This window comes from Stegostoma tigrinum, chromosome 17 (genome assembly GCF_030684315.1).
Source record: "Stegostoma tigrinum isolate sSteTig4 chromosome 17, sSteTig4.hap1, whole genome shotgun sequence".
Classification (NCBI taxonomy): Eukaryota; Metazoa; Chordata; class Chondrichthyes; order Orectolobiformes; family Stegostomatidae; genus Stegostoma; species Stegostoma tigrinum.
Window position 1 is genome coordinate 37,182,156 of NC_081370.1, and position 27,014 is coordinate 37,209,169.

The window sequence follows — 27,014 nt, forward strand, 5'->3', positions numbered from 1 at the left end:
CCAGTCTTCCCTCTTAACTAGACATGACTGATTCCTGTACTGCATTGTAATGTACTATGTAATGTTCATCTTTCACCTAAAAATCAGGCTGTCTTGTTTTTAATCTGAGTTGTTTATGCAAGCTTGCTGCCATGTTTCCTGCTTTACAGCAGTGACTTCACTTTAAAAGTAATGTGAGGTGGTGAAAGGCACTATAGAAGTCAAAACTTTATTCTTTTTAAAACAAATGCTGTTTACCTGGCATTCAACCCAAATTCACCCAGAGACTCCAATGGCATAATAATTGCCCTTGCTTTACCCTGGGAGACTGATTAAGCTTCAGAAAATAAAGTTAAAATGTATCAAAAGTATACAGTGTACAAGTCTCAATGATTTTTTTCAATCAATTTATTTAAAAAAACTGAATCAAAAGCATAGCATTAATCAAATTGCAATCACTAACAAACAGTTTTTAATTTTAGTCTTGGTGTGAGCATCGCTGGCAATGTGATTATTTAATGCCTGATGCTAACTACCGTTGAGAAAATGGTGTTGGGGTTTCTAGTTGAAATAAGCCACTCACCAGGTCATTTGGGAGGGGAGTTCAAGACTTTTTGAACTATCATTTGGAATATTGGTAACAGTAGAAAGGCGATTGGACATTATTTATTCCAACCGCACTCTTCTGGAAGGAGTGGAAGGGCTGTGGATAAAATTACTCAGTTCTTCCTGAGGTTTCAGTGGGAACAAGTGGGAATGGTTTTGGGCTATGATAGGATGCAAGGAAGAAAGGGGTTGGTTCTTTAGTGAATTGATTTGAAGCCAGCAAAGCTCTTGGTGAGGTTAACCCTTCATTAAATAATGACTGAAGACTACACTTTGTTACAGCCAGTTAAACTACACCATCTCTATTCATAGTTGCCCCTCTCAAGCCGACAGTTTGCCCTCTTTGTAATCAACAGTAGAATTACTGCGGCGAGAATGAGGCTGATTATAAAAGAGTGAGGGGCAGGGAGTGACAGAATGAGAATGAATGAGTCAAAATGAGAGTGTGACGGACAGCAAGCTACAAACTAGCAGCGAGAATGAGATTGAGAGACAGAGCAAGCACCCAAACTCAGAACACTTCATTTGCTTTTGAGTGGGATGACAATTTTACACTCATTCAGTAGCAGGGTCACTACCTGCAGATTGATGCCTAGATGGAACCTGACCTGCTTTTCCCCTCCTCCACCTCCCATTCCCTCACCTCCATCCTAAACTCCCCTCTTAACCCCTTTGGAATTGTGAACTTGACGTAGAACTTCCGATGTGAACCTTTCCACAGCTGAGAGAATGGCATGGCCAGACAGTTCAAGATGAGTTCCCAAGAAAAGCCATATTGAAACATTAACTTTGCTACTCTGTCCAAAGATGCAGTGTGGCCTGCTGAGTTTCTTTAACATTTTCTGTTTTTATTTCATATCTGCAGCATCTGCTGTTTTTATTTTAGTTAAAGATGTCAGTTGATTTTGAAAAAGAATTAAAATTCAAATGGCATTGATGTGGAATTTGTGTGTGTGTGTGTGTGTGTGTGTCTGTGTGAGTGTTGGGAGATGTTTATACCATGAGATGCTTTGATAACGTGTCTGAAATCCTGCACGATTATGTCATTTTCTGCTACATTTACTAACTCACCAAAAAAGGCAATAACCCCCCTCCTGCTCACAAGCTGGATATTTGGCAATTCCATATGGTTCTTAATGAATCAGTAATACAGAATTAAACAGTGCATCATCCACTAATCTTACAATCCTGGACCAGCATACTTTCAAATCACTTCATCCTGCTAGGGGAGGAGGCAGAAAACAATATTTGGGAATAAGGATGAGGCGACACTTCTTCAGTCAAAGGGTTGTGAATTTTTAGAATTCCAAAGCGCTGTAGATGCCCAGTTGTTTAATATACTCAAAACAGAAATTCATATATTTTTGTGAACCATGGGAATTATGGAATATGGGGATGCTTCAGATAAGTGTACTTAAGATAGAAGAGCAATAACAGTCTTACTGAATTGCAGATTTGGCTCAGAAGTTTGGATAGCCTATTCCTGCTCTTCCTATGAGCAGGAGGAAAGTGGGAAAGGGCATTTGGCTCTACATTTCCTGCTTTGCAGAGATGGAGGTAATTTGAAGGGGAAAAGCAAGGGAAATGTAGCAGACTTGCATCAGGATGAATCCCTGGTACATTCTGACCTAAGGGATCCTTTTCCATGGCAGCTGGGAAGAGTTATGTGCCCACTACAGGGCTGCAGGCAGCCAGTTAGGGTAATTGAGGTCCCACTTAGGAGCTAACTTGCAAATAATGATGGTGCAGAGTCAGAGTGGGCCCTCAATGTGTGTGGAGGCCCCTAGTTAAGTTAATGTGGCCTCAATGGTAGGCCAGAGGTGCTGTCAGATCTGGAAAGTCTGTGCCTTCTACAGGGGTGTCCCTTCACCCCCTTGGTCTAGCATTGTCAGGCCCCTTCATTTGCTGACAAATATGCCTCCATGTTTCTGCACCCTGTCGTCTCTGACCTGTCTCAGCAACATCCGTCCCCCTCAGTAAGCCAAGGCCTCTCCTTGGGCATCTATTCCTCTTTATTGGCTGAGGCTCCTGAAAGCTGTTTCTCAGAGATTTGCAGTGGAGCATCCAATGACAGCCACTTCCAAGTTTCTGATCCAGGAAGTTGGGATCACAACCCAATCTGGAAAATCTAATCCTTTGATTCACAGGCATGTCTCACCGAACACCCACCTCCCTCCAGATTTCAACACTCCCAACAACTATGGGGTCCAGATTTAGTGGAAGGAAAGAACTTGCATTCACAACGCCTATAAGGCTGTCACAAAGCAATTTGGTCAATAAAGTACTTTTGAAGTGGAGTCAGTGTAGTTGTGTAGGAAATGTGGCGGCCAATTTGGACACCAGCTCCCATAATCAGCGAGTGATAGCGACCAGATGACCGCTGTTTATCATATTGATTGTGAAGTTTTGTCCAGGTCCCTGGGGAGAAATCCTTGCTCCTGCCTGCTCTGTCAGAGGGTCAACACTGACAGTGTGTTGAACTGCGAACTGTCTAAAGAGACTTTGAACCAGAGTCTCACGTGCCCTCTGTGTTGAATGTAGAGGACATCATAATGCTGTGATGGGGAAGAGTAGGGGAATTCTTCCCAATGTCCTAACCTGTAGTTAACCCTAACCGCTGTCACTCAGAAAAAAAAACTGTGCTTTTTGTGGGATGTCCTTGTGTACAAATTAGCTTCTTCAGTCCCTACCTTCCCACAGGACTATATTTCAACAAAGTATTCATTCAGTGTAAGGGATTAAATAAATGCATGTCTGTCATTTTCTTTTATTCCTCTTAGCTTGTCTCTTTTTCTTAAACAATCTCTTCTTTCCTCTCCCTTTTTTCCTCTCACTCCTTTTTTTTCAATCATTCTCTCTTTCTCAATCTCTTTTTGTCACTGCTTCCCTTCTCTCTCTATCTTTCTGTTTATTTCCCACTGTGCTTTTCTCACATAATTTTCTGTCCCTTTTGATCGCAGCAGACCTGCCTTGCTTTTTTTTAACTGACGGATCTCTGTTTCTGTTTCTAGTGTTTGGTTATCGGAGCTGGTCCTTGTGGCCTGCGTACCAGCATTGAACTGGCTTTCCTGGGCTGCAAAGTCGTGGTGATAGAGAAGAGGGAGACCTTTGCCAGGAACAATGTCTTGCACTTGTGGCCGTATACCATTCAGGACCTGCGCTCTCTGGCTGCAAAGAAGTTTTATGGCAAATTCTGTGCAGGCGCAATAGATCACATTAGTAAGTACCTTGCAGAACTCCTACTTGATAACTAAGCTCTTGCTCCCAACTTTTGAAACATTGGAAATGATTTAAAGGGAAGCCATTGGATGATGCAGCACAAGAGGAATGCAGTTCACCTATTACATAGAATCACTGAATCGTTAGTGTGGAAGCAGGCTATTTGGCCCATCAAGTCCATGTTGCCCCTCGACAGAGCATGCCACCCTCTGACCTATCCCTGTAACCTTGCATTTCCCAAAGCTAAACTATCTTGCCTGCAATTCCCTGTACATTGTGTGCAATTTAATATGGTCAATCCACCCAACCTGCATGTCTTGGGACTGTGGGAGAAAACCTGAGTATTTGTAGAATGTGTAGAGTTTGCACAGAGCATTGCATGAGCTTGGAATTGAGCTCTGCTGTCTGGCGCTGAGAGGCAACAGTGCTAACCAGTGAGCCACTGTGCCATCCAGACATCACTGGCAGACCTTGCAAAGAACTTTTCGCATAATTCCATCCAGTCTGCTCAATTCCCATAGCCATCTAATGTTGTACCTGTTTACTTTTGCATTGTTTTAACGAACAGAGCATTCGGAAAATAAATTCATAGTTATTTTTCCGATCAGATGATTTTCATCTTGAAGTGTGTGTTTAGTTTTGTATTTTTACAGATGTAATATTTTGCTGATAGGCATTCGGCAGCTACAGCTCATACTGGTTAAAGTTGCATTGTTACTGGGTGTGGAGATCCAAGTGAATGTGGAGTTTGTGCAGTTACTGGAACCCTCCGAGGATCAGGAAACCCCAAGTGAGTTTGCCATTTCTCATTCTCTCCTTCTGCCTCTTTTCTTTCCTCCCCCGCCTTTCCCTCATTCCCTCCCTGTTCCGGAAAACACTAACCATCTCCCTTTCAGCGCTGCAAGTGGCAACTAGTATCATAACCCCAGGTCCTTGCATCGTATGCTTCCCAGACTTCGCGAGCTACTTAACCACGGCAGGTCTCATCCATTCATCAGCTGATAGATTTCCACAGGACCCCATCCTAGTTGGATTGGTCAGGTCGCTCACATGCACTGTAGTAACATTTCCTATGGCCCACAATGCACTGAGGCTAGCTACCAATCCCCTACGGTCAACCTAATTGAATTGCAGTAGCCCATTTGCCTCTCAAACACTAGATTGTGGGTTTAAGTCCTACTCCAGATTCTTCAGTACTAATGTCGAAGCTGACTCTCCCGTGAGAAAGCACTGCTCTGATGGTGATCTGGTTTTCGGTACCCTCATCTGCCTGCTTGAGTGGACGTACAAGATCTCGTGGCATTGTTTCAAAGAAGTTATTCCTGGCCCACATAGCTCAGTCCATCTCACAAACCGATCTCCCATCTTTGAGTTTATCTATACTTCCTACTGCATTGGGAAAGCAACCAACATAATCAAAGAGTCCTCCTGCCCTCATTATACTCTCTTCTGTTGGGAAGAAGATATATAAGTTTGGATACATGTACAAACAGATTCAACAACAACTTTTTCCCTGTTGTTATCAGACTTTTGAATGGATCTCTGATGTTAACATTGATCTCTCTCTGTACCTTCTCAGCAGTTGTAACGTTGTATCCTGAAATGTGTTCTGTTATCCTGATGCACTTTGTACATGATCTGCCATGAATCATGTAAGACAACACTTTGCACTGGGCCTTGGTACATGTGACAGTAATAAGTCAAATCAAGTCAAAGCAGCAAATTAGCTGGCCATTATCTCATTACTGTTGTCACTGCTTTGTGCAGGTTGGCACGTTTCCTGCATTACGACATTTGGCTATGCCTCAGAGGTCGACCTTGAGATACCAGTCTTTAGAAATTTGTTTTTTTTATTACCCTGCAGACCCAGAGATCAAAGTTTGCTCTCGAAGTATGGGAGAATTAATGACCTTTGTCTCTAAATGTTGCAGTTTTAACATGCTACACTTCAAATATGTGAACTTAGAATCATAGAATCTTACATTGCAAGAGGAGGCCGTTTGGCCCATCATGACTCTACTAGTTTTTTGAAAGAGCGATTAAATTAGACCAATAATTTCCTTTCTGAATATTTATCCAATTCTTTTTTGAATGTTTTTATCGAATCTGTTTCCATTGCACTTGCAAGGAACACATCCCAACTATTAACAACCAGCAGCATTAATGAGTACTTTTCATTCTCTCCCAGTTTTTTTTTTGCCAATTACAAAGTTCTCTTCAGTTTGGATTTCAGACATTCGCTACTCATGATGGAAAATGTAATTGGACTCTATGGAGTTACCAACGTTATGTGAGGACCATGAAAAATGATAATGTGGTTCTGTGTCTGGCAATCCTGTATATCCTCCAAATCCTGCCAAGGTCAGCTTGCCAATATTGCCACATGTACAGTGCTAAACGATTTGAAGAATAAGAAATATAAGGTTAACTTGTCTTCCTCAAAAATCTGATACTAAGTATGCTTGATCATCTAGTTGAAGACTTGGTTAGTCAGATGACCTCTGGTTTCAGGGTTATCCCAAGCAAGGCTACTGTCTTAACAGTGACTGACATATTTAGCTCCTGTTTTAACTCCATCAGGTCCCAGAGTCTTTGGTGTACAATAGCAGCAACTATTGTGTTTCTGATATAAATAAGTGATCCAATGTGCTAAATAAATGCAAAAACATCGAGTCAGAGGGCAGATTTACAGCACAGGAAACCTATGTTTTGTTAAAATGATTCCCGAAACATGGGCCTAACAGACAAAGACAATGTTTGTTTATTGTCTGTCCCTAGTCTTCCTGCAACTGTGAGCTGCCACTCTGAACTGCTGGTTAAGAATTTAATACACTGAGTGTCTTTCCAGGGAAGTTTTATTTTTAATTTTCAAAACTGTATTTTTATTTATAAAAATATCTTTGTATACATAGTAACAGAAGCAGCTCATTTCTGTACAGTAGCATGTGAAGAAACAAACAAACATGGGAGTTTAACTGTATCCAACAAACAAACGAAAGGCATTTTTTGTACAAAATACTATTTAAATATGGATGAGCATATGGACATACATGGAATAGTGTAGGTTAGATGGGCTTCAGATCGGTATGACAGGTCGGCACAACATCGACGGCCGAAGGGCCTGTACTGTGCTGTAATGTTCTATGTTCTATGTAAATACGCTTGAGGCACTGGAGGGCCCAGTAACTGAACAGACTCCCATTTAAAGATAATAAAATGTGAGGCTGGATGAACACAGCAGGCCAAGCAGCATCTCAGGAGCACAAAAGCTGACATTTCGGGCCTAGACCCTTCATCAGAGAGGGGGATGGGGAGAGGGAACTGGAATAAATAGGGAGAGAGGGGGAGGCGGACCAAAGATGGAGAGTAAAGAAGATAGGTGGAGAGAGTATAGGTGGGGAGGTAGGGAGGGGATAGGTCAGTCCAGGGAAGACGGACAGGTCAAGGAGGTGAGATGAGGTTAGTAGGTAGATGGGGGTGCGGCTTGGGGTGGGAGGAAGGGATGGGTGAGAGGAAGAACCGGTTAGGGAGGCAGAGACAGGTTGGACAGGTTTTGGGATGCAGTGGGTGGAGGGGAAGAGCTGGGCTGGTTGTGTGGTGCAGTGGGGGGACGGGACGAACTGGGCTGGTTTAGGGATGCAGTAGGGGAAGGGGAGATTTTGAAACTGGTGAAGTCCACATTGATACCATTAGGCTGCAGGGTTCCCAGGCGGAACAGTCCCTCTCCCGCACCTACACAGGCCCCAAACCCCACCTCTTCCTCCAGTACATTGATAACTGTATCGGCGCCGCCTCTTGCTCCCCAGAGGAGCTCGAACAGTTCATCCACTTCACCAACACCTTCCACCCCAACCTTCAGTTCACCTGGGCCATCTCCAGCACATCCCTCACCTTCCTGGACCTCTCAGTCTCCATCTCAGGCAACCAGCTTGTAACTGATGTCCATTTCAAGCCCACCGACTCCCACAGCCACCTAGAATACACCTCCTCCCACCCACCCTCCTGCAAAAATTCCATTCCCTATTCTCAATTCCTCCGCCTCCGCCGCATCTGCTCCCACAATAAGGCATTCCACTCCCGCACATGCCAGATGTCCAAGTTCTTCAAGGACCGCAACTTTCCCCCCACAGTGATCGAGAACGCCCTTGACCGCGTCTCCCGCATTTCCCGCAACACATCCCTCACACCCCGCCCCCGCTGCAACCGCCCAAAGAGGATCCCCCTCGTTCTCACACACCACCCCACCAACCTCCGGATACAACGCATCATCCTCCGACACTTCTGCCATCTACAATCCGACCCCACCACCCAAGACATTTTTCCATCCCCACCCTTGTCTGCTTTCCGGAGAGACCACTCTCTCCGTGACTCCCTTGTTCGCTCCACACTGCCCTCCAACCCCACCACACCCGGCACCTTCCCCTGCAACCGCAGTAAATGCTACACTTGCCCCCACACCACCTCCCTCACCCCTATCCCAGGCCCCAAGATGACATTCCACATTAAGCAGAGGTTCACCTGCACATCTGCCAATGTGGTATACTGCATCCACTGTACCCGGTGTGGCTTCCTCTACATTGGGGAAACCAAGCGGAGGCTTGGAGACCGCTTTGCAGAACACCTCCGCTCAGTTCGCAACAAACAACTGCACCTCCCAGTCGCAAACCATTTCAACTCCCCCTCCCATTCTTTAGATGACATGTCCATCATGGGCCTCCTGCAGTGCCACAATGATACCACCCGAAGGTTGCAGGAACAGCAACTCATATTCCGCCTGGGAACCCTGCAGCCTAATGGTATCAATGTGGACTTCACCAGTTTCAAAATCTCCCCTTCCCCTACTGCATCCCTAAACCAGCCCAGTTCGTCCCCTCCCCCCACTGCACCACACAACCAGCCCAGCTCTTCCCCCCCACCCACTGCATCCCAAAACCAGCCCAGCCTGTCTCTGCCTCCCTAACCGGTTCTTCCTCTCACCCATCCCTTCCTCCCACCCCAAGCCGCACCCCCATCTACCTACTAACCTCATCCCACCTCCTTGACCTGTCCGTCTTCCCTGGACTGACCTATCCCCTCCCTACCTCCCCACCTATACTCTCTCCACCTATCTTCTTTTCTCTCCATCTTCGGTCCACCTCCCCCTCTCTCCCTATTTATTCCAGTTCCCTCTCCCCATCCCCCTCTCTGATGAAGGGTCTAGGCCCGAAACGTCAGCTTTTGTGCTCCTGAGATGCTGCTTGGCCTGCTGTGTTCATCCAGCCTCACATTTTATTATCTTGGAATTCTCCAGCATCTGCAGTTCCCATTATCTCTGAGACTCCCATTTAACTTTGGCAGAAAGACCTTGGTGCTGTGGGGAAAGACCACTGTCTTTGGTGGAAGCTGCCCCAAGCTGTAGTGCATCCCTCAGTGCCTTGTCCAGGAACTTGGAGTGTGCCAGTCTGCAACACGCGGTTGGGGGTCAACTCCTTGCTCTGGAAGACCAACAGGTTTCGGGCAGACCAAAGAGCGCCTTTCACCAGTCAGTGTTTGTCTCGGTGTGTGCCCTGGGGAACACCCTGTAGGGCCCTGCTTGGGATGAACATTGACAAGCCCCACTGCACCTTTCTCCAGACCTCCTTTGCAAAGGCAGGCACATGTCAGAAGGGTATGTGTGGCAGTCTCTACCCCACCACAGCCACCTCAAGGGCAGTGTGCAGTGGCACAGACAGACAGGTCGTCCAAGAAGGATCGCACAGGTAATGCCCTTTTCACCACCAGCCAAGCGATGTCTTGGTGCTTGTTGGAAAGTTCTGGTGATGAGGCATCCTGCCAAATGGCTTTGACCGTCTGCTCAGGGAACATCCTAACAGGATCCAACCACTCCTTTCCCTGCAGGGTCTCAAGGATGTCACATCCTGATGACATCCTGATGGCCTTGTAGTTAAAGATGTTTCTCTTTGCAAATTTCTCCGCGAAGGGCAGGTGATACAGAACGGCCCAACTACTTGGGGCATTTAATGGCAAAGATCCCATCCTAAGCAACACCAGGGACAGGTAGAAACTCAGTACAAGGTGACAGTTGGTGTTTGCGTCCTGAGGGTCTAAGCACAGTTTGCTGCAGCCACACACGCCACGTACAACAACAGAGAGGAAATGGAGAGTGAGTAGCGCTCTCAAAAGCCCAATTTTTGCCTCACTTTGGCGATGCACTCCTCCCTAGACTTTGTGCATGCCCTGGACCCTCCGAACCATTTTCCCAGCTCCTTCAGGTAGTCTGTCCTGATGGTGAAGCAGATAAAGGATCGGTCAGCCCAGCTCCCAAAGAACAGGGTCTTGCTCTTGCATCATTTTATCTTGGCTCCCGAGGCCAGTCTGAACTGGTCACCGATGCTCGTGAGTCTGTGCACGGACTGCGGATCTGAACAGAAAATGGCGACATCATCCATGTACAGGGAGGCTTTGATCTGCAGGCCTCCGCTGCCTGGAATAGTCATCTCTCTCAGACTCACATCCTTCCTGATGGACTCAGCAAAGTGCTCTATATAGTACACAAACAAAGGGTGTGATGGAGATGACTGGTTTCTTTCTGTAAAAGACCACAATTGAATCACTTGTGTTTTGATGATGATCTGACAGCTTCACAATCACGTTTACTGAAACCAGCTTTTTATTTCCAGATTTTAGTATTCCTGCAAAAAAAACAGGCAGTTTGCCAGAGATTTATGCCTGACACTCCTTAGGACAATTCTCAATAAATATAAATGGAAACGAAAACATCGTTTCTACTGTATGAGAGAAAAAGTGATGATTGATTGGCAAGTGGACTCTTATTAGTAGAGGCATTGTCATGGAGAATCTGCCATTTAGATAATCACTGGCAGTTAATTGCTAATTAGTTTAAGTTTTGAGACAGGCTGATTGACTCTCTTGATGAAGGCATTACCCTGGAAAATTAACCAAAGAACATTTATTCACCTAATTCATTGAGGTGAAACAGAATGTCTGAATATGTACTTGCTGTTTGCAAAGAAAATGGCCCTGTCCATTAATATATGTAGCTTTCATTATGTACATTGTGAGCCTGACTGACATCCTAGAATGGTTGCCAGTATAATTCTTTACATGCTCAGGCTTATTCAGCAATTGTTGTTTAGTTTCAGAATCATGCTATATTGAGCACTGTGCTTTGAGTTTTGCACGCACATGATTGTGCTTGGGCAAGGGATTAGATTAGATTCCCTACAATGTGGAAACAGGCCCTTCGGCCCAACAGGTCCACACCGCCCCTTGCAGCATCCCACCCAGGCCCATCCCCCTATAACCCACACACCCCTGAACACTATGGGCAACTTAGCATGGCCGATCCACCTGGCATGCACATCTTTGGACTGTCGGAGGAAACCGGAGCCCCCGGAGGAAACACACGCAGACACGGGGAGAACGTGCAAACTCCACACAGATAGTCACCTAAGGTGGGAATCGAACCCCGGGTCCCTGGCGCTGTGAGGCTGCAATGCTAACCACTGAGCCACCGTGCTGCCCAATATGCTTTTTGATCTAATCCTTCTCCTTTGCAGACAAAAAGTACAGGTACAGACACTGTGACCCCACCCCACCTTCCCCTGTTTATGGCTGCTCTCCATCAACTCTGATGAATCCATTATAATCTTGAAAGCCTCAATTTGGTCACTGTCCTCTCACAACCTTCTAACTTGAAGGAAATATGAGCCCAGTCTACATATTGAACAGAGAATTCCAACTTGTGTCTGGAGAGGATGTTCAAAAAAAAACCTTGTCACCATCTCTCCTTGGGCATTTATTGCCTTCTGTAAAGAAATTGTGACGCACACCAGGGTATCTATTTCATCGTCTGTGCTGCTAGTGTCATCTAAAACCCTCCATTTGTTACATTGAATCACAACAACAAGATGCACTAACGATCACGTACACATTAACCTTATCCATGCATGTTAATTATGCTCAAAAACACAGTGCTCAGAATATCTTGATAAACCCATCAAGAGTTCTTCAGTTATGCTTACATTTTTTTTGTTTAAAAGTGCTGCATGTTTCTCAGTCCCTGGTTAGGCATTTCCCTTACTGACTCACTTCTCTCTGGAGATAAAGTCTGGACAAACCCAGACAGCTCCCTTCGACAGCCAGCCTACTGCACCTTCAGTTCAGGCAGCAATCTTTCTTCATACAAATTCACTAGAGCTATCACTTTCTCTGCCATCCACTATCCCCAAAATAAGGAAGAACTTGCAATTTTGTACTCCCTTTCAAACCTTCGGACACCTCAAAGTATTTTATAGCCAATTAAGCAATTTTTTAAAAATGGAGTCTCTACTGGAAGAAGTAGGTTGATTTGTACATATCACGATGCCACAAACAGCATTCTGATAATGGCCCAGATAACCCGATTTTACTGATGCTGATTGAATGATAAATGTTGGCTCAAAGCCTAACAGAGAGTACGCCTACTGCCTTAACATTTTCTCTGGGTCTTCTACATCCATTTGATTTTGCAGACTGTTTAATGTTTCATCTGAGGATCACACCTCTGAACGCAACGCACACTTTTAAAATGGCACTGGGAATGCTGGCCTAGATTTTGTGCTTGAATTTTGGGATTAGGACTTGAACCGACCACCTTCTGACTTTGGAGAGAGTGTTAGGAGAAAGTCTGGTTAAGAACAGTGGATAAATATAGCAAGGGGAGAAATTGGGACAGAACAGGGCAGAATGGCACTCGGTGAATAGTTCTTTCTAAGAGCTAGCTTAGGCATGAAATGTCAAATGCAGTCTTTTGTGCTGAATGGTCCTCTGAATCTGAGCGTTCTACATCCTGGTCATGTTGTATCTGCAGTGTAATGTCTAGGTTTGCTCACTAAAATGTAAGGAAAATATTCAAGCCCTAGAGATTCAACAGAGATGAGTCATGAACATGATTTCTGGAGTTGAGTGATGAGGAAAGATTGGAGAAACCAGGGCCCCTTGGCCATAAACGGAGAAGGGATTGATTGTCTAAATCACCTAAAATTTCTTGACAACCTCCTCACCGCTCTCATAGTTTTGTATCATCAGCAAACTTGGAAATATTTTCATAAAGGATTTTACAAATTGGTTTAGCTTGAAGACAACCCAACGTCTTCATGGTTACTTTCACTTAGCCAGATCATGAATATGATCAGTAAATTAATGACTTACAGCATTTTGGGGTTTTTATGTGGGATTTCTAGTGTGCACAGTATTTTCAAGGGGTAGATAGTTTAGGTTTTATACTCTACTTTTGGGGCTTTTGAAGAGACTGGTTAAATGGAAAGTTGGAGTTGGAGTGTCTTAGTGGGCACACGTTGGAAGATTTTATTTTCAAACTTTATTGAAGTACATGGAGCTCAGTAATAATGTATATATATTTCTCCGGGAGTAATTTGCATACTATTCAATAGATATGTGGCAGTTGCCTTGCCTGTGGTACTCAGATGTTTCTAAATATTTCACGCCAGGGTTTTCCCCACCCCAAGAAATGATGGGAAAAGTGGCAGGAAGGCCAGGCAGTCAGGTGGGGAGATACTTCTTTGTTCCTGCCACGTCAGCAATTAAGTTCTGGTGGAAAGATTGGGCCTTCTAACCCACTGCTAATTGAGGCCTTTAAGTGTTCAATGAACAAGCAGTTAAGGGCTAAAAATAGAAGTAACTGGAAAAGCTCAGCAGGTCTGACAGCATCTATGCAAAGAAGATCGGAATTAACATTTTGGTTCTAGTGACCCAAAATGTCAACTCTGATTTTTCTTCACAGATGCTGCAGACCTGTTGAGCTTTTCTGGCAACTTCTGTCTTTGTTCTTGATTTACAGCATCCGCGGTTCTTTCAGTTTCACTTAAGCAGCCAAGGGCCCCTTCCAGTCGCTGCCCCAACAGGGCTCCTGTGGTATAGCTGTAGTGTGCTTACCTTTAGGCTAGGAGACCAGAGTTCAAGTCTCATTTGCTCCAGAGCTGTGTCGTAACATTTCTGAACATGATGGTTTGGAAAATATCTCCACTGCCCCAATTAGCTTTGTTCCTGGCAGGCCAGAAACGTGGAAGCTGCTTCTTCTGAAGAAGTAGTCATACTGAACTCAGAGCATTAACTCTGTATCTTTCTTGACAAATGCTGAGTTTTTCCAGCACTTTCTGTTTTTATTTCAGATTTCCAGCAGCTGCAGTACTTTATTTTGAGTTCCTAGAGCACTAGTCTAGTCCTCAAGATGACTAGTCCAGTGAGATGACAACTACACCATTATAAACACTTAGAAAATCAAGAGTGCATAAAAAGAATGAGCTGTTTTAGTTCAAATTCTTTTATACATATTTGAAATCCTAGTGTTTTTAGAAAAAAGCTTTTGCACATCCCTAATACCAAAGGCACTGGTGTGCCAATTTCTCGAACTGCTGCAGTCCATTTGGTCTAGCTACGTCTAGAATGCTACCAAGAAGGGAGTTCCAGAATTTTATCCCAGCAGCTGTGAAAGAACAGTGACATAGTCCCAATTGTGGAAAGTACTTCTGATTGAGTGGGGGTGGTGTTCACCTGCCCCTCTCCTTGGGGTGTTTTCAGATGCTTTGCTGAGTTTGGTGCTTGTGTGACTATTCAAGAATGTGTGTTGTCTGACTGGGGATCTGCAAGAAATTTACCCGGGCTGCTTGTCTCAATTTTTTGGTGTGTTCATCTCCAAGTGGATAAATATAGTGCATCGCACGTCTGCAAATAGGAGCCGGGCTTATCCCTTGTTGGGTCCAAAGTGGTCAACTGAACCCTGATTATAACTTTCTCAAAGATAATAATAGTCACTGCCTGGAAAGTATTTCTGGCATGACAGGAATGTCAGCCAGCAGCCCATCCAATCTGCCTTGAAGTTCTGAGTGGCCACTTCAAGTTTGCCTGAATGTCTAGCACGTACTTCAAGTTAGTCTGACACTGTGTGCCCATAAGTCGTCACTGCAATAACTGCCCAGGAGACCATTCCACATAAACACTTGTCATAATCTAAACAAAGCTATGAATAGAAGCACTGCTTCCCTCGACTAGTTAACCTCTTAAGCCTCCTTTACTCAGTTTGCATTAGAATGTGACTTCTTTGGAAATGAGAAAAGATTTAACTATCAACTGTCTGCTCACTAAGCAAAGGAAGAAATTTCTACAGTTCTCAATCTGCTGTGAAAAACGTTAAAGCGTGGTGAATTTTGCCAGTTTTTGAAAATAATTCTCAGGATGTGCCTGTTGCAGGCAAAGGTGATGCTTATTGCACTTTGCTCAATGTCCAGAAAGCTGATGGTGGTGCAGAGGGAAGCTGCCTTCTTGAAGTGTTGATTGCAAATTTGATGCTGCTGTGTGTATTGTTAAGTCACTTCAGAAAGGGCAGTTACGCAGAATGCCTTTTGATATAGCACTAGAACCACATTAAACCCAGAATGGATAAGGACAGTGCCTCTCCTCTAAACTGACTTGAGTGATCTAGTTGATTTTTTTTACATCAATCTAGCAGCTCATGGTCACTTTTGCCAATATCAGTTTGTTATTCCAAATTTTATCAACTGGTTGCAAATTCTTGAAATGGTAGAAGGTATTTCAACTCCAGTTCTCTGCATAAATAGTCCAGTTACATAGATCGCTACACTATTATACAGTTATTTATTTTTTATGTTTATGGATCAATATTAAGGACTTGCAAAAATATCTGCTAAGATTTGATCGCTTTCGCGTGAGAATTCTGAGAAACTGCTTTAATGGCTTTATTTATTTACGAAATCTAACAAGAACAGATTTTATTGCACACCACTATTTGCTCTTGAGAAGGTGGTAGTGAGCCACCTTCCAACTGATGTACGTCAACTCCCACAGTGCTGTTGAGGATGGACTTCAGGTTTCTAGCCTAGCAACAAAGAAGGAATGGCCGATATTATTTCTAATCAGTGCGTTATGATATGATTGTCCATGAATGAATTTTGTTTTAAAAATCTGCTGAACGATTTCAGGTTTCTTGAGTGTTTTGGAGCTGCACTTGTCCAGTCAAATCGACAGTATTCTATCTCACTCCTGATATGTCCACTGTCTGCAAGGGTCAGGCTTTGGGAAGTCAGATGGTGTTACTCAGAGAATTTTCAGCCTCTGTCCTTTGTCGCTGCTGTATTTACAAGGCTGAGGAAGGGTCACTCGACCCGAAACTTTAACTCTGATTTTCTCTTCACAGATGCTACCAGATCTGCTGAGCTTTTCCAGCAACTTCTGCAGTTCTGTCAGTTTTGACTTTGTCTTTGGTAACTCCCAGTTTCTGTGCATCTTTCCTTACAAAAATAAGTTGGTACTTTTTAAAAATTTTATTGTTTTGCCAACTAGTCATTATCAAATATATTTTAAATTTCCATGGAGCATTTTAATTTTCAAGCATTTGAAGATGTCAACACAATGACTTATAAACAGGAACAACTGTATGTTGATGGGGTTAAAAATTACAAACATATTGAAGTGTAAAGTTCTCTCACAGTGGAATATTGCATTTGCCAATGTAACTAATTACCCCATACTATAATTTAGGACCAGGATGGCGAGCGGAGGTGCGACCCAGTGATCACCCTGTCTCAGACTTTACCTTTGATGTTATTATTGGTGCAGATGGGCGAAGGAGCAGTTTACAAGGTGACAAAACTTTAACAAAGATTGCTTGCTATCACCTTTCCCTTCATTTTCACTTTTTCCCCTTTTCTCTATATCTATTGCTTTCTGTCTGTCTTTTTTCTCCCCCTCTCTTATCTCCTTCCTTCTCTCTTCTCTTCTATATCTTTTTTTTTTGGCCTGGTCTCTCCTCTTGTCTCCCTTTCTCTGTCTTTTTAAATACCCCCTCCTACTCCTTTCCCATGATGTCAGTGGAATAGAGGAGAATAAAATGGAAACATTGACATTGAATGATAGTGATATTCCATAGGACCTAGCCTATATGAAGAGGCCCTCCTTATTGACAGTAAATTTCCTTTGTTTAAAATGAGGGATTTGATGGTGTAATAAGAGAAAATATTTCCTTTAGGAAATCTGGAATAACATCAGTAACATCACACTTTTAACATAATACAATGTGCCAGGATGTTCCATAATTGTGCCATCAAACTGGTCACATAAGTAGATATTAAAGCAGATGCTTGGTCGAAGAAGTAAGTAAAAGGAGCATCTTAAAGAACAAAAGTGAGCAGACAGGTTTATGGAGGCAATTCCAGAGCTGAGGTCTCAGGCAGGCAGGCTGCCATTGGTGAAATGATTAAAATGCAGAAATGCTCAAAAGCTGAGAAATAAAGGAGTGCACCTAACTCAGAGGGTTGTGTCGCTGTAGGGGATTATACAGATAATGCTGAGGGAAACCATGGAAGCATTTTTTTAAAAAAAAAGGACCAGAACCAGTGCAGGTCCAGAAGCACAGTGATGACAAGTGAGTAGGATTTGGTGTGGGTTAAGATGCAGGCAGGAGCATTTTAGATGAATTCCAATTTATAGACGATTGGAAATCAGCCAAAAAAATGCTGGAATAGCCAAGCTTAGTTGTAACAAAGGCTCAATGAGAATTTTAGTTGTGGGTGGAATAAGGATGGTCTGGAGTTGAACCATGTTACAGGAATAGAGAAATAGGAGGTCGTGGTGATGGAGAGCATATGAGGTTGAAAGTTTATCTGAAGGTCAAACTGTATGCCAAAGATGTGAGCATTTGTTGATTTAACATTAAAGTACACCTATTTGTGTGAAATCCGGAAGCATTTCTTCAAATGAAATGTCGATCAAAGTTTGGAACTATTTCTGACAAGTTGAGGGGTGGCCAATTGAAGCTTTGAAGAATTAAATAAATAAATTTCATGTAGAACAATTACAGCATTTAAAAGGCATCTGTGCGGGTATATGAATAGGAACAGTTGAGTGGGATATGGGCCAGATGTCAGCAAATTGGACTAGGTCAGATTGGGATGTCTGGTGGGCGTGGACGAGTTGGACAGAAGGGTCTGTTTCCATGAAATAAATATCCTGATCAACTTCATACCAAGTATAAACTTTTAAAAAGAAATGTTTCATCAACTTTAAGCAAACAACGTTTTCTCTGAAAAGAAAGGAATTAAACAGTTTGTTCATCTTTGGGTCTGGGAGATGCAATGATTAGTTGTGGAAGAACAACTGAGAATTCATCTCAAAAGGACTGCTGTGGTTGGATGAATACAGTGCTGTAGACTGTTCAGTTCCCTAGTTATTTCAGATAAGTTCTGCAGTTAACCTTTCCAATGACAAACCCCGACTCGATGTTTAAACCCATTCCTCACTCAAATATGAAGAAATACTGCAGATGCTGGAATCCTGTGAAAAGAGAAACAGAAAATGCTGGAGGAATTCAGCAGGTCTGTCAGCATCTGGGAGAGAAACAAGAGTTAATGTTTCCTGTCCGAAGACATTCGTACTGAATATAGCAGGAAAAGATGATCTTTGTGCTGTTGACAAAAGTTGGAGAGGAACTAGTGAAACAGATAGTAAGGACGCCCAGAGCAAAAGACAAATGGAGTGATAATGGTGGTAAAGGAGTGATTTATCTATCAAATAGATGTATACTATAGGCATGAAAGGAGAAAATAGTTCACTTCTGCTGAGAGCAAAGTCAACAAGACAGAAGCAAGATGAGAGTTGGAGAGGTGGTGTGGTTGGGGCTGTGGTAATCAAAATGGAGGATAGTGTTTAGCATGTTGTTGAACTCAATGTTTGTGTTTTGAAAGCAGTAAGGTGACTGAATGGAAAATGAGGTGCTGTTCCTCCAGCTTGAGTTGAGCTTCCCTGCAGCAGATCTAAGGCTGTTGGCATGGTGGTAAGGTGGTCAACTGGAATGGCAAGGAACTGTCATTTTTATAGAGAGAGCAGAGGTGTTCCACTTAGGAAAAAAGCCTGTCGGGAACAGAGTGACCTAAATTTGAACACATGAAGTTGCAGTAGATTCAATGTTCCAGGACACAGACTAATTATAACGTGGTGCAAAGTTCAACCCTGTTTGGGCTCTTGCTGATTCATTGCTTGCGTCTGGGTTTCTATCTGTCTCTCAGTCACTCCATGCTGTTTTTTTTGTCTCTCACTGTTTTCTTTCTGTGATTCTCTTCCTCATGTTTTCACACTTATTCTCTCATTTTTATTTTCACTCACATTCAAACTCTCAAACTCACACATGCACGCAAACAAACTGTGCAACTGGAACCTAACAGAGAATGTGAAATTGGGTTTCAGATTGCATTATGGAACCTGTAGCTCTACAGTTAATACACTCTGGTCTAGAGATGCTAACATCAGGTGACAGCAACAGGAAGTGTTCAGCTTCCTAGTGTCACATGGACAATTACAGATTAATCAAAATGAAGCAAGTCAAGCTGCTGTCCAAATTTGATTTTAAAATATCTGCTGTTGCTAACAGTATCAAGTACGAATGAAAGTAGTCTATCATAACACACTTAAGACAGCAACAAAATAAAAGCATCTGTAAAAGTTACGGCATAGGGCTTGTTTCTGTGATCATGGTTGAAACAGCTGTGATAATATATTTCAGGATTTAGAAGGAAAGAGTTCCGTGGGAAGTTGGCCATCGCCATCACTGCCAACTTCATCAACCGCAACACAACAGCCGAGGCGAAAGTTGAGGAAATTAGTGGCGTCGCTTTCATCTTCAATCAGAAATTCTTCCAGGACTTGAAAGAGGAAACAGGTGGGTGTTGATCTGCCTCACTAGGCACTCCAAACCAAACAGTCTTGTGAAAAAACACAAGACGATACTTCCGGTGGAGTGAAGGTGAAAGTTTCAGTTCTCTGGCTGCACAACACTCCTGATGACAACAGCAGTCTAGCTTTCTACACCGGTCTATCAGCTCCATATCTCACAGTCCTTAACACAGTGAAAACCATCTGTCATCTCTGCAGCAGAATGATGGAGTCAATGGAAGGCATATTGTATGAACAAAGAGCAAGAGCGGGCCATTCGGCCTTCAAGTCTGCTATGCCATTCAATATGATCATGGCTGATCTGGTTGTAGCCTCAAACCTGCATTCTTGCTTTCACTCCCTTAGCAAGAAAAGCTTCACTGCTGTCTTAAAAATATTCAAGGACTCTGCTTCCATCATCTTTGCAGGGAACGAGTCCCAAAGATTCTGAATAAAAACGGAAAGAACTGCAGATACTAGAAATCAGAAACCAAAACAGAATTTGAAGGAAAAGCTCAGCGGGTCTGACAGCATCTGCGGAGATGAATCGGAGTTAACGTTTTGGGTCCAATGACTCTTCTTCAGAATGGTTCTGATTTCTCTCCACAGATGCTGCCAGCTTTTCCAGCAATTTCTGGGTTTTTTTTGGTTCCCAAAGATCCTGAACCTTTTTGAGAGAAACAGAATCGTCCAGTTTCTGCTGTAAATGGAAAACACCTGATTTTTAAACAGTGACTCCTAGTTATAGATTTCCCCCATAAGAGGAAACATGCTGTCCACATCTATCTCATCAAGTACAACCACCGCCATCCCCCCACGATCTTATGTTTCAATCAGTCAGTCACCTCCTAATCTTCTAAGCTCTAATGGCCACAAGCCTAGCCAGTACAAATAAGACAGCGTGCACATTCCAAGACTGAGCTTTGCAGCTAGGAGAAAGGAGTAAGACTTGGAAATGAATTAAACAAATTGCACAGAAACTGACAAAGGCTGCTCAGTACCTACACTGCACATGAGCCTCCAGCCACTCAAACAGTTTCCTCCCACTGGATGGAGAGTCCAGGACTAAGGGACATTTTCTAAGTACTTGGAACCAAACCCTTCAGGAAGGCAATTAAGTAGCACTTCTACACATGAAAGACAGTTGTAGTTTGTAACTCTCCTGCAAATAGCAATTAATGCTAGTTAATTTTAAATCTGGGAGGAGTAGATTTTTATTAAGCAAAGGTGACAGATCAACTGTTGCAGTTGGTTGGCTCGCTGAGCTGGTTTGTTGTTTCACAGATGTTTTGTTACCATCCAGGGTAACATCCTCAGTGCAGCCTCTGAAGCATCGGTGTGTTTCCCCACCTGGTTTTTAAACTCTGGCGTCCGTTGCAATGGATTGCCTCACTTCCAGGTTTCCTCCTTAGTATAATGCACATGGGGCCGAGTTCAATGTGTTTAGTAATAGCATGCTTCATGGAGTGCCATATTTCCAGGTGTTCTCATGCTTGTCTCTGCATAGCCTGTGCCAAGATCTTGGTGTTGTCCCAGTCAAATTGGTGGTTCTCCTTGTCCATGTGGATGGAGATGAGTAAGTATTGGTCGTGTCTTTTTGTAGCCAGTTGGTGTTCATGTACTCTTTGATGCAAAGACTGGAAAGGACCACCCTTCCGCAAATGCAACCTACACTATGGATACGCAACGTAGACCACACCTTTGTCATCATTAAACGGACCAAATTAGAAGAGACACACAAACTCGTAAACAACACCCTCACTGAAATAAACTTCACCAGAGAGGAGGAGAAGAACAAACAACTCCCATTCCTGGATGTCTTGGTAGAGCTGCAAACGAAAGTACACTGAAAAGCCACAAACAGAGACCAGGTATTGAACTTCAATAGTAACCATCCCAGCACACACAAATGAAACTGCGTGCAAACACTGTTTAAAAGGGCAACAACACACTGCAGCAACACGGAACTACACCAAGAGGAGAAGGCATACCTCTTCCAAGTGTTCAAGGATAATGGATATCCAAACAACTGGGTCAGGAGATGCCTACAGGAACAGCATCAGAAAGATTCTACATGCCCCTTTTATTTTGGTGAGGGTGTTGTTTATTGGTTTGTGTGTCTCTTCTAATTTCGTCCGTTTAATGATGACAAAGGTGTTGTCTATGTAGCGTATCCATAGTTTAGGTCGGATTTGCGGAAGGGCAGTTTAGGTTGGATTTGCAGAGACTGTGAGAAACACTAGATCGGACAAACGGGAAGGAAACTAACAACAAAAGTACATGAACACCAACTGGTTACAAAAAGACACCACCATTACGCACTCATCTCAATTCACATGGACAAGGAGAACCATGACTTTGACTGGGATAACACCAAAATCCTGGGACAGACTAGACAGAGACAAGTACGAGAATTCCTGGAAGCATGGCACTCCATGAAGCAGGCTATTAATAAACACATTGAACTCGACCCGATATATGTTCCACTGTGGAGGAAACCCGGAAGTGAGGCAATCCATCGCAATGGACCCCAGAGTTTAAAAACCAGCTGGGAAAACGCACTGCTTCATCAGAGGCTGCACTGAGGATGTTATCAAGCACGGTAACTAAACATCTGCGGAACAACAAACCAGCTTAGTAAGCCAACCAACCTCAACACCCACAACCCGAGCTGCAAAACTACTCCAAAACCTGAGAGACCACCTATTGTGAAACAATACAAATTTGAGGGTGTGAATAATTTTGAAATATGGAATTAAGCCAGTAAGTGGAGTTATGATATGAGTCGCTCCAAGTCTAATTGAATGTTGGAACAGATCTGTGGGCTGAGTAGCCTCCTGCTGTTTTTGTGAGCAGTTTCAGTGGTGAAATTGATCTTGAGAGTGATTTGATTGGTGAAAAATTCTACATGCTTCTAATGTTGAATTTTATGTTTTTTTCAGGAATTGACCTAGAGAATATTGTTTATTATAAGGATAACACACATTACTTTGTAATGACAGCAAAGAAGCAGAGTTTGCTGGACAAAGGAGTGATTGTCAATGTAGGTATAAGCTTTCTTTAGCGGAAATGGTGTTATGTATGAAGAATGTAACGGTGTTCCTATTTTCCACTAATAACGGGGGCTCACTGTCCAAAATTATCAAAGATTTCACTTATCCTCCTGACTGATCCCACAACTGCGCAAGGCTCACTACTCTATCCAACTTGACAGTGGAAATACTGCTCCAGGCAAAGCCTTGTTGATCCCAATGCGTTAAAAAAAATTAGCTATATTCAGAAACCCCACCTCACCCCACTGTGAAACTACCAATTACAATCACAATAGAGTGCTACCTCTGACTCTCATTGGTTTACACAATGTTTCTGTCACTCTTGCCTAGGCTTCACACTGTATTGCCTTTTGCTTTTTCCCTGACTGATGGGCTTGTGTGAATTTTTTCTTATTTTTGCTCCTTTCTCTTTCTTTTCATTTTCCTTGTCTGCATCTCCTCTCAGACAAAATATAAACTGAAAGAACTGCAGATTCTGTAAATCAGGAACATAAACAAATTTGCTGGAAAAGCTCAGCAGGTCTGGCAGCATTTGTGTAGGAAAAGACAGAGTTAATGTTTTGGGTCCGGAGACCCAAACTCTTCCTCTTTTTTTTCTCTCTCCTCTCAGACTGCCCTGCCCAGCCTCTCTCTCCCTCCCTCTGTGTCTCTGTCTCTGTCTGTCTGTCTATCTGTCTGTTTCTCTCTCTCTCTCTCGCACTCTATCTCGCACTCTTTCTCTGTCGCTCTTTCTCTCTCCATCGCTCTTTCTCTCTCCCTCTCCCTGTTCTCCCCCCATTCCCCTCCTCCTCCCCAACCCATCCTCCTCCTAATCTTGCTGTTGTCTCCACCGTTGCTGCTCATGTCCCATCCGACAGGTATCTTAACTCAATCTGGCCACTTTGGTTCTGAAGCCATTGATTCTTTTCCCCAACAAAGCTAAATCTCTGATAATGGGAACTGCAGATGCTGGAGAATCCAAGATAATAAAATGTGAGGCTGGATGAACACAGCAGGCCCAGCAACATCTCAGGAGCACAAAAGCTGACGTTTCGGGCCTAGACCTTTCATCAGAGAGGGGGATGGGGTGAGGGTTCTGGAATAAATAGGGAGAGAGGGGGAGGCAGACCGAAGATGGAGAGAAAAGAAGATAAGTGGAGAGAGTATAGGTGGGGAGGTAGGGAGGGGATAGGTCAGTCCAGGGAAGACGGACAGGTCAAGGAGGTGGGATGAGGTTAGTAGGTAGGAGATGGAGGTGCGGCTTGGGGTGGGAGGAAGGGATGGGTGAGAGGAAGAACAGGCTAGGGAGGCAGAGATAGGTTGGACTGGTTTTGGGATGCAGTGGGTGGAGGGGAAGAGCTGGGCTGGTTGTGTGGTGCAGTGGGGGGAGGGGACGAACTGGGCTGGTTTAGGGATGCGGTGGGGGAAGGGGAGATTTTGAAACTGGTGAAATCCACATTGATACCATTGGGCTGCAGGGTTCCCAAGCGGAATATGAGTTGCTGTTCCTGCAACCTTCGGGTGGCATCATTGTGGCACTTGCAGGAGGCCCATGATGGACATGTCATCTGAAGAATGGGAGGGGGAGTGGAAATGGTTTGCGACTGGGAGGTGCAGTTGTTTATTGTGAACCGAGCGGAGGTGTTCTGCAAAGCGGTCCCCAAGCCTCCGCTTGGTTTCCCCAATGTAGAGGAAGCCACACCGGGTACAGTGGATGCAGTATACCACATTAAGCAGAGGTTCACCTGCACATCTGCCAATGTGGAATGTCATCTTGGGGCCTGGGATAGGGGTGAGGGAGGAGGTGTGGGGGCAAGTGTAGCATTTCCTGCAGTTGCAGGGGAAGGTGCTGGGTGTGGTGGGGTTGGAGGGCAGTGTGGAGCGAACAAGGGAGTCACGGAGAGAGTGGTCTCTCTGGAAAGCAGACAGGGGTGGGGATGGAAAAATGTCTTGGGTGGTGGGGTCGGATTGTAGATGGCAGAAGTGTCGGAGGATGATGCGTTGTATCCGGAGGTTGGTGGGGTGGTGTGTGAGAACGAGGGGGATCCTCTTTGGGCGGTTGTGGCGGGGGCGGGGTGTGAGGGATGTGTTGCGGGAAATGCGGGAGACGCGGTCAAGGGCGTTCTCGATCACTGTGGGGGGGAAAGTTGCGGTCCTTGAAGAACTTGGACATCTGGGATGTGCGGGAGTGGAATGCCTCATCGTGGGAGCAGATGTGGCGGAGGCGGAGGAATTGGGAATAGGGGATGGAATTTTTGCAGGAGGGTGGGTGGGAGGAGGTGTATTCTAGGTAGCCGTGGGAGTCGGTGGGCTTGAAATGGACATCAGTTACAAGCTGGTTGCCTGAGATGGAGACTGAGCGATCCAGGAAGGTGAGGGATGTGCTGGAGATGGCCCAGGTGAACTGAAGGTTGGGGTGGAAGGTGTTGGTGAAGTGGATGAACTGTTCGAGCTCCTCTGGGGAGCGAGAGGCGGCGCCGATACAGTCATCAATGTAACGGAGGCAGAGGTGGGGTTTGGGGCCTGTGTAGGTGCAGAAGAGGGACTGTTCCACGTAACCTACAAAGAGGCAGGCATAGCTGGGGCCCATGGCCACCCCCTTAGTCTGTAGGAAGTGGGAGGAGTCGAAAGAGAAGTTGTTGAGGGTGAGGACGAGTTCGGCTAGGCGGATCTCTGTTTTGAAGCTTTCGAGTAACACCATCCTCCATAGTACTTTGATGGAGAGAGTTCCAGATTTCCATCCCACACCCCCACCCCCACCCCCAATGGTGAAGACATCTCTCTGAATCTTAAGGAGAGGAGAGCTTTTCTAATGCCTTTTGACTCTTGTGTGTTCTTCCTGCAGGATTATGTCGATACAGAAATGCTCCTGTGCAGTGAGAATGTGAATCACGAGGCCCTCTTGTCCTATGCCAGAGAGGCAGCTGACTTTGCCACTAATTACCAGCTACCTGCTTTGGACTTTGCAATGAACCATAATGACCAGCCCGATGTGGCCATGTTCGACTTTACCTGTATGTATGCTTCGGAGAATGCTGCATTAATCCGGGAGAGATTTGGCCATCGGCTGTTGGTAGCTCTTGTTGGAGACAGCCTCTTAGAGGCAAGTGGTTTGTAAACTGCTTTTTGCTTTTTTTGGACGGGAAAATATGCTTTTTCTTTTATGGATCTACACTCGCAATAATGGGCTTTCCAAATCAGGAGCACATGGGTTAGAAATTCACTGCAGGGGTAGTTTCCTGGATACCTGAGATTTATAGAGCAAGATAAAAATTAATGGAACACAGCTTTAGCAAGGCACAATCAGTTGCCTGAACCTATTAACCGTTTCAACAAGTATTGGCTGGTCTGTATCTCAACTCCATTTATCTTAATAGTCTTTGACAAGAAAATAATGTCAAAAATACAGGGGACCAGCAGCAAGGATGAGCTGATGGTCATAACATCCTTATAATGCACTCAACACTGCCTCACCCACAACACTGACTTCTCAAGGCCACGTGCACAAGACAAAGGCAACAGCACCCCAATGCCAACCAAGCCAGACAAAGCAGCAGGAGTTGACAAGATTTACCCTGAATTCCTGAAGAATATGAGATCACTGGGAGGAAATGACTAGCAAGGCTGTTTGCCAGCATTCACACAGCAGACAACATTCCAAACATCTGACACCAGTGGCTAATTATGTCCGTTGCGAGGGAAGCATGCTGGGTGCAGTAACATCGCACTTAAAGAGATGGACTAGCAATCAAGGATCATGAATTCAACTGGAAGTAGTTCAAATGAAACTTAGCAAATTACAGGTGTAACATGGTACCAGGAACGTTAATGCTGAAACCCTACAAATTCATCATTAAAAACCCAACCTTTACTATCTGTAAGGGAAATGAATCTCTTATCCCTGTCTGTTCTGACCTGCAGATGACTCTGCCCTGACTATGTAGTTTGGTCTGAAGTAACTGAGCCAAAGTCTTAGCAGAAGAAACAATTGCTTTTCAAGAAGACACAATGCGAATAGGAGGAATGAACAATAAATTGAGCCTTTACTAGCAATGTTTACCTCACTTGAATGAGTTTTAAAGTTATGCTGGAGACATGGATTTAGAATGAACACCTGGTCACAATTTTCCATGCTAGAATAGGAAACCTGTTAAGACCAAAAAATCCTGCTTATTCCTACCCCCTTCAAAAAAGCAAGACAAAAGTTTGCTTACAACTTCTTGCACAATGCAAGGTTTACCTACTTGCTTTACCAGCTAATTAAGCCCTTTTGAAGTGTAGTCATTGCTGTTTTGTGGAAGATTAGTAGCCAATAATGTACAGCAGTTCCAGGAACACGCCCTCAGCCCTGCATCATGTGCTAAAGTCACTTCAACCCATAACAACTGCACCTCCCAGTCGCAAACCATTTCCACTCCCCCTCCCATTCTCTTGATGACATGTCCATCATGGGCC

General features: G+C 44.2%; 1 protein-coding gene across 4 annotated transcripts in view; it reads left to right on the forward strand.

Moving 5' to 3' along the window:
- mical2a (microtubule associated monooxygenase, calponin and LIM domain containing 2a) overlaps positions 1-27,014 on the forward strand; it is a 274,841-nt gene that overhangs the window by 87,049 nt on the left and 160,778 nt on the right. For all 4 annotated transcript variants that reach the window (XM_059652085.1, XM_059652086.1, XM_059652087.1 and 1 more), the window contains exons 3-8: positions 3,597-3,804; positions 4,478-4,594; positions 16,363-16,464; positions 19,379-19,534; positions 22,470-22,570; positions 25,405-25,662. In XM_059652085.1, coding sequence (XP_059508068.1) covers positions 3,597-3,804; positions 4,478-4,594; positions 16,363-16,464; positions 19,379-19,534; positions 22,470-22,570; positions 25,405-25,662 — 942 coding nt within the window. The remainder of the gene's footprint in view (positions 1-3,596; positions 3,805-4,477; positions 4,595-16,362; positions 16,465-19,378; positions 19,535-22,469; positions 22,571-25,404; positions 25,663-27,014) is intronic.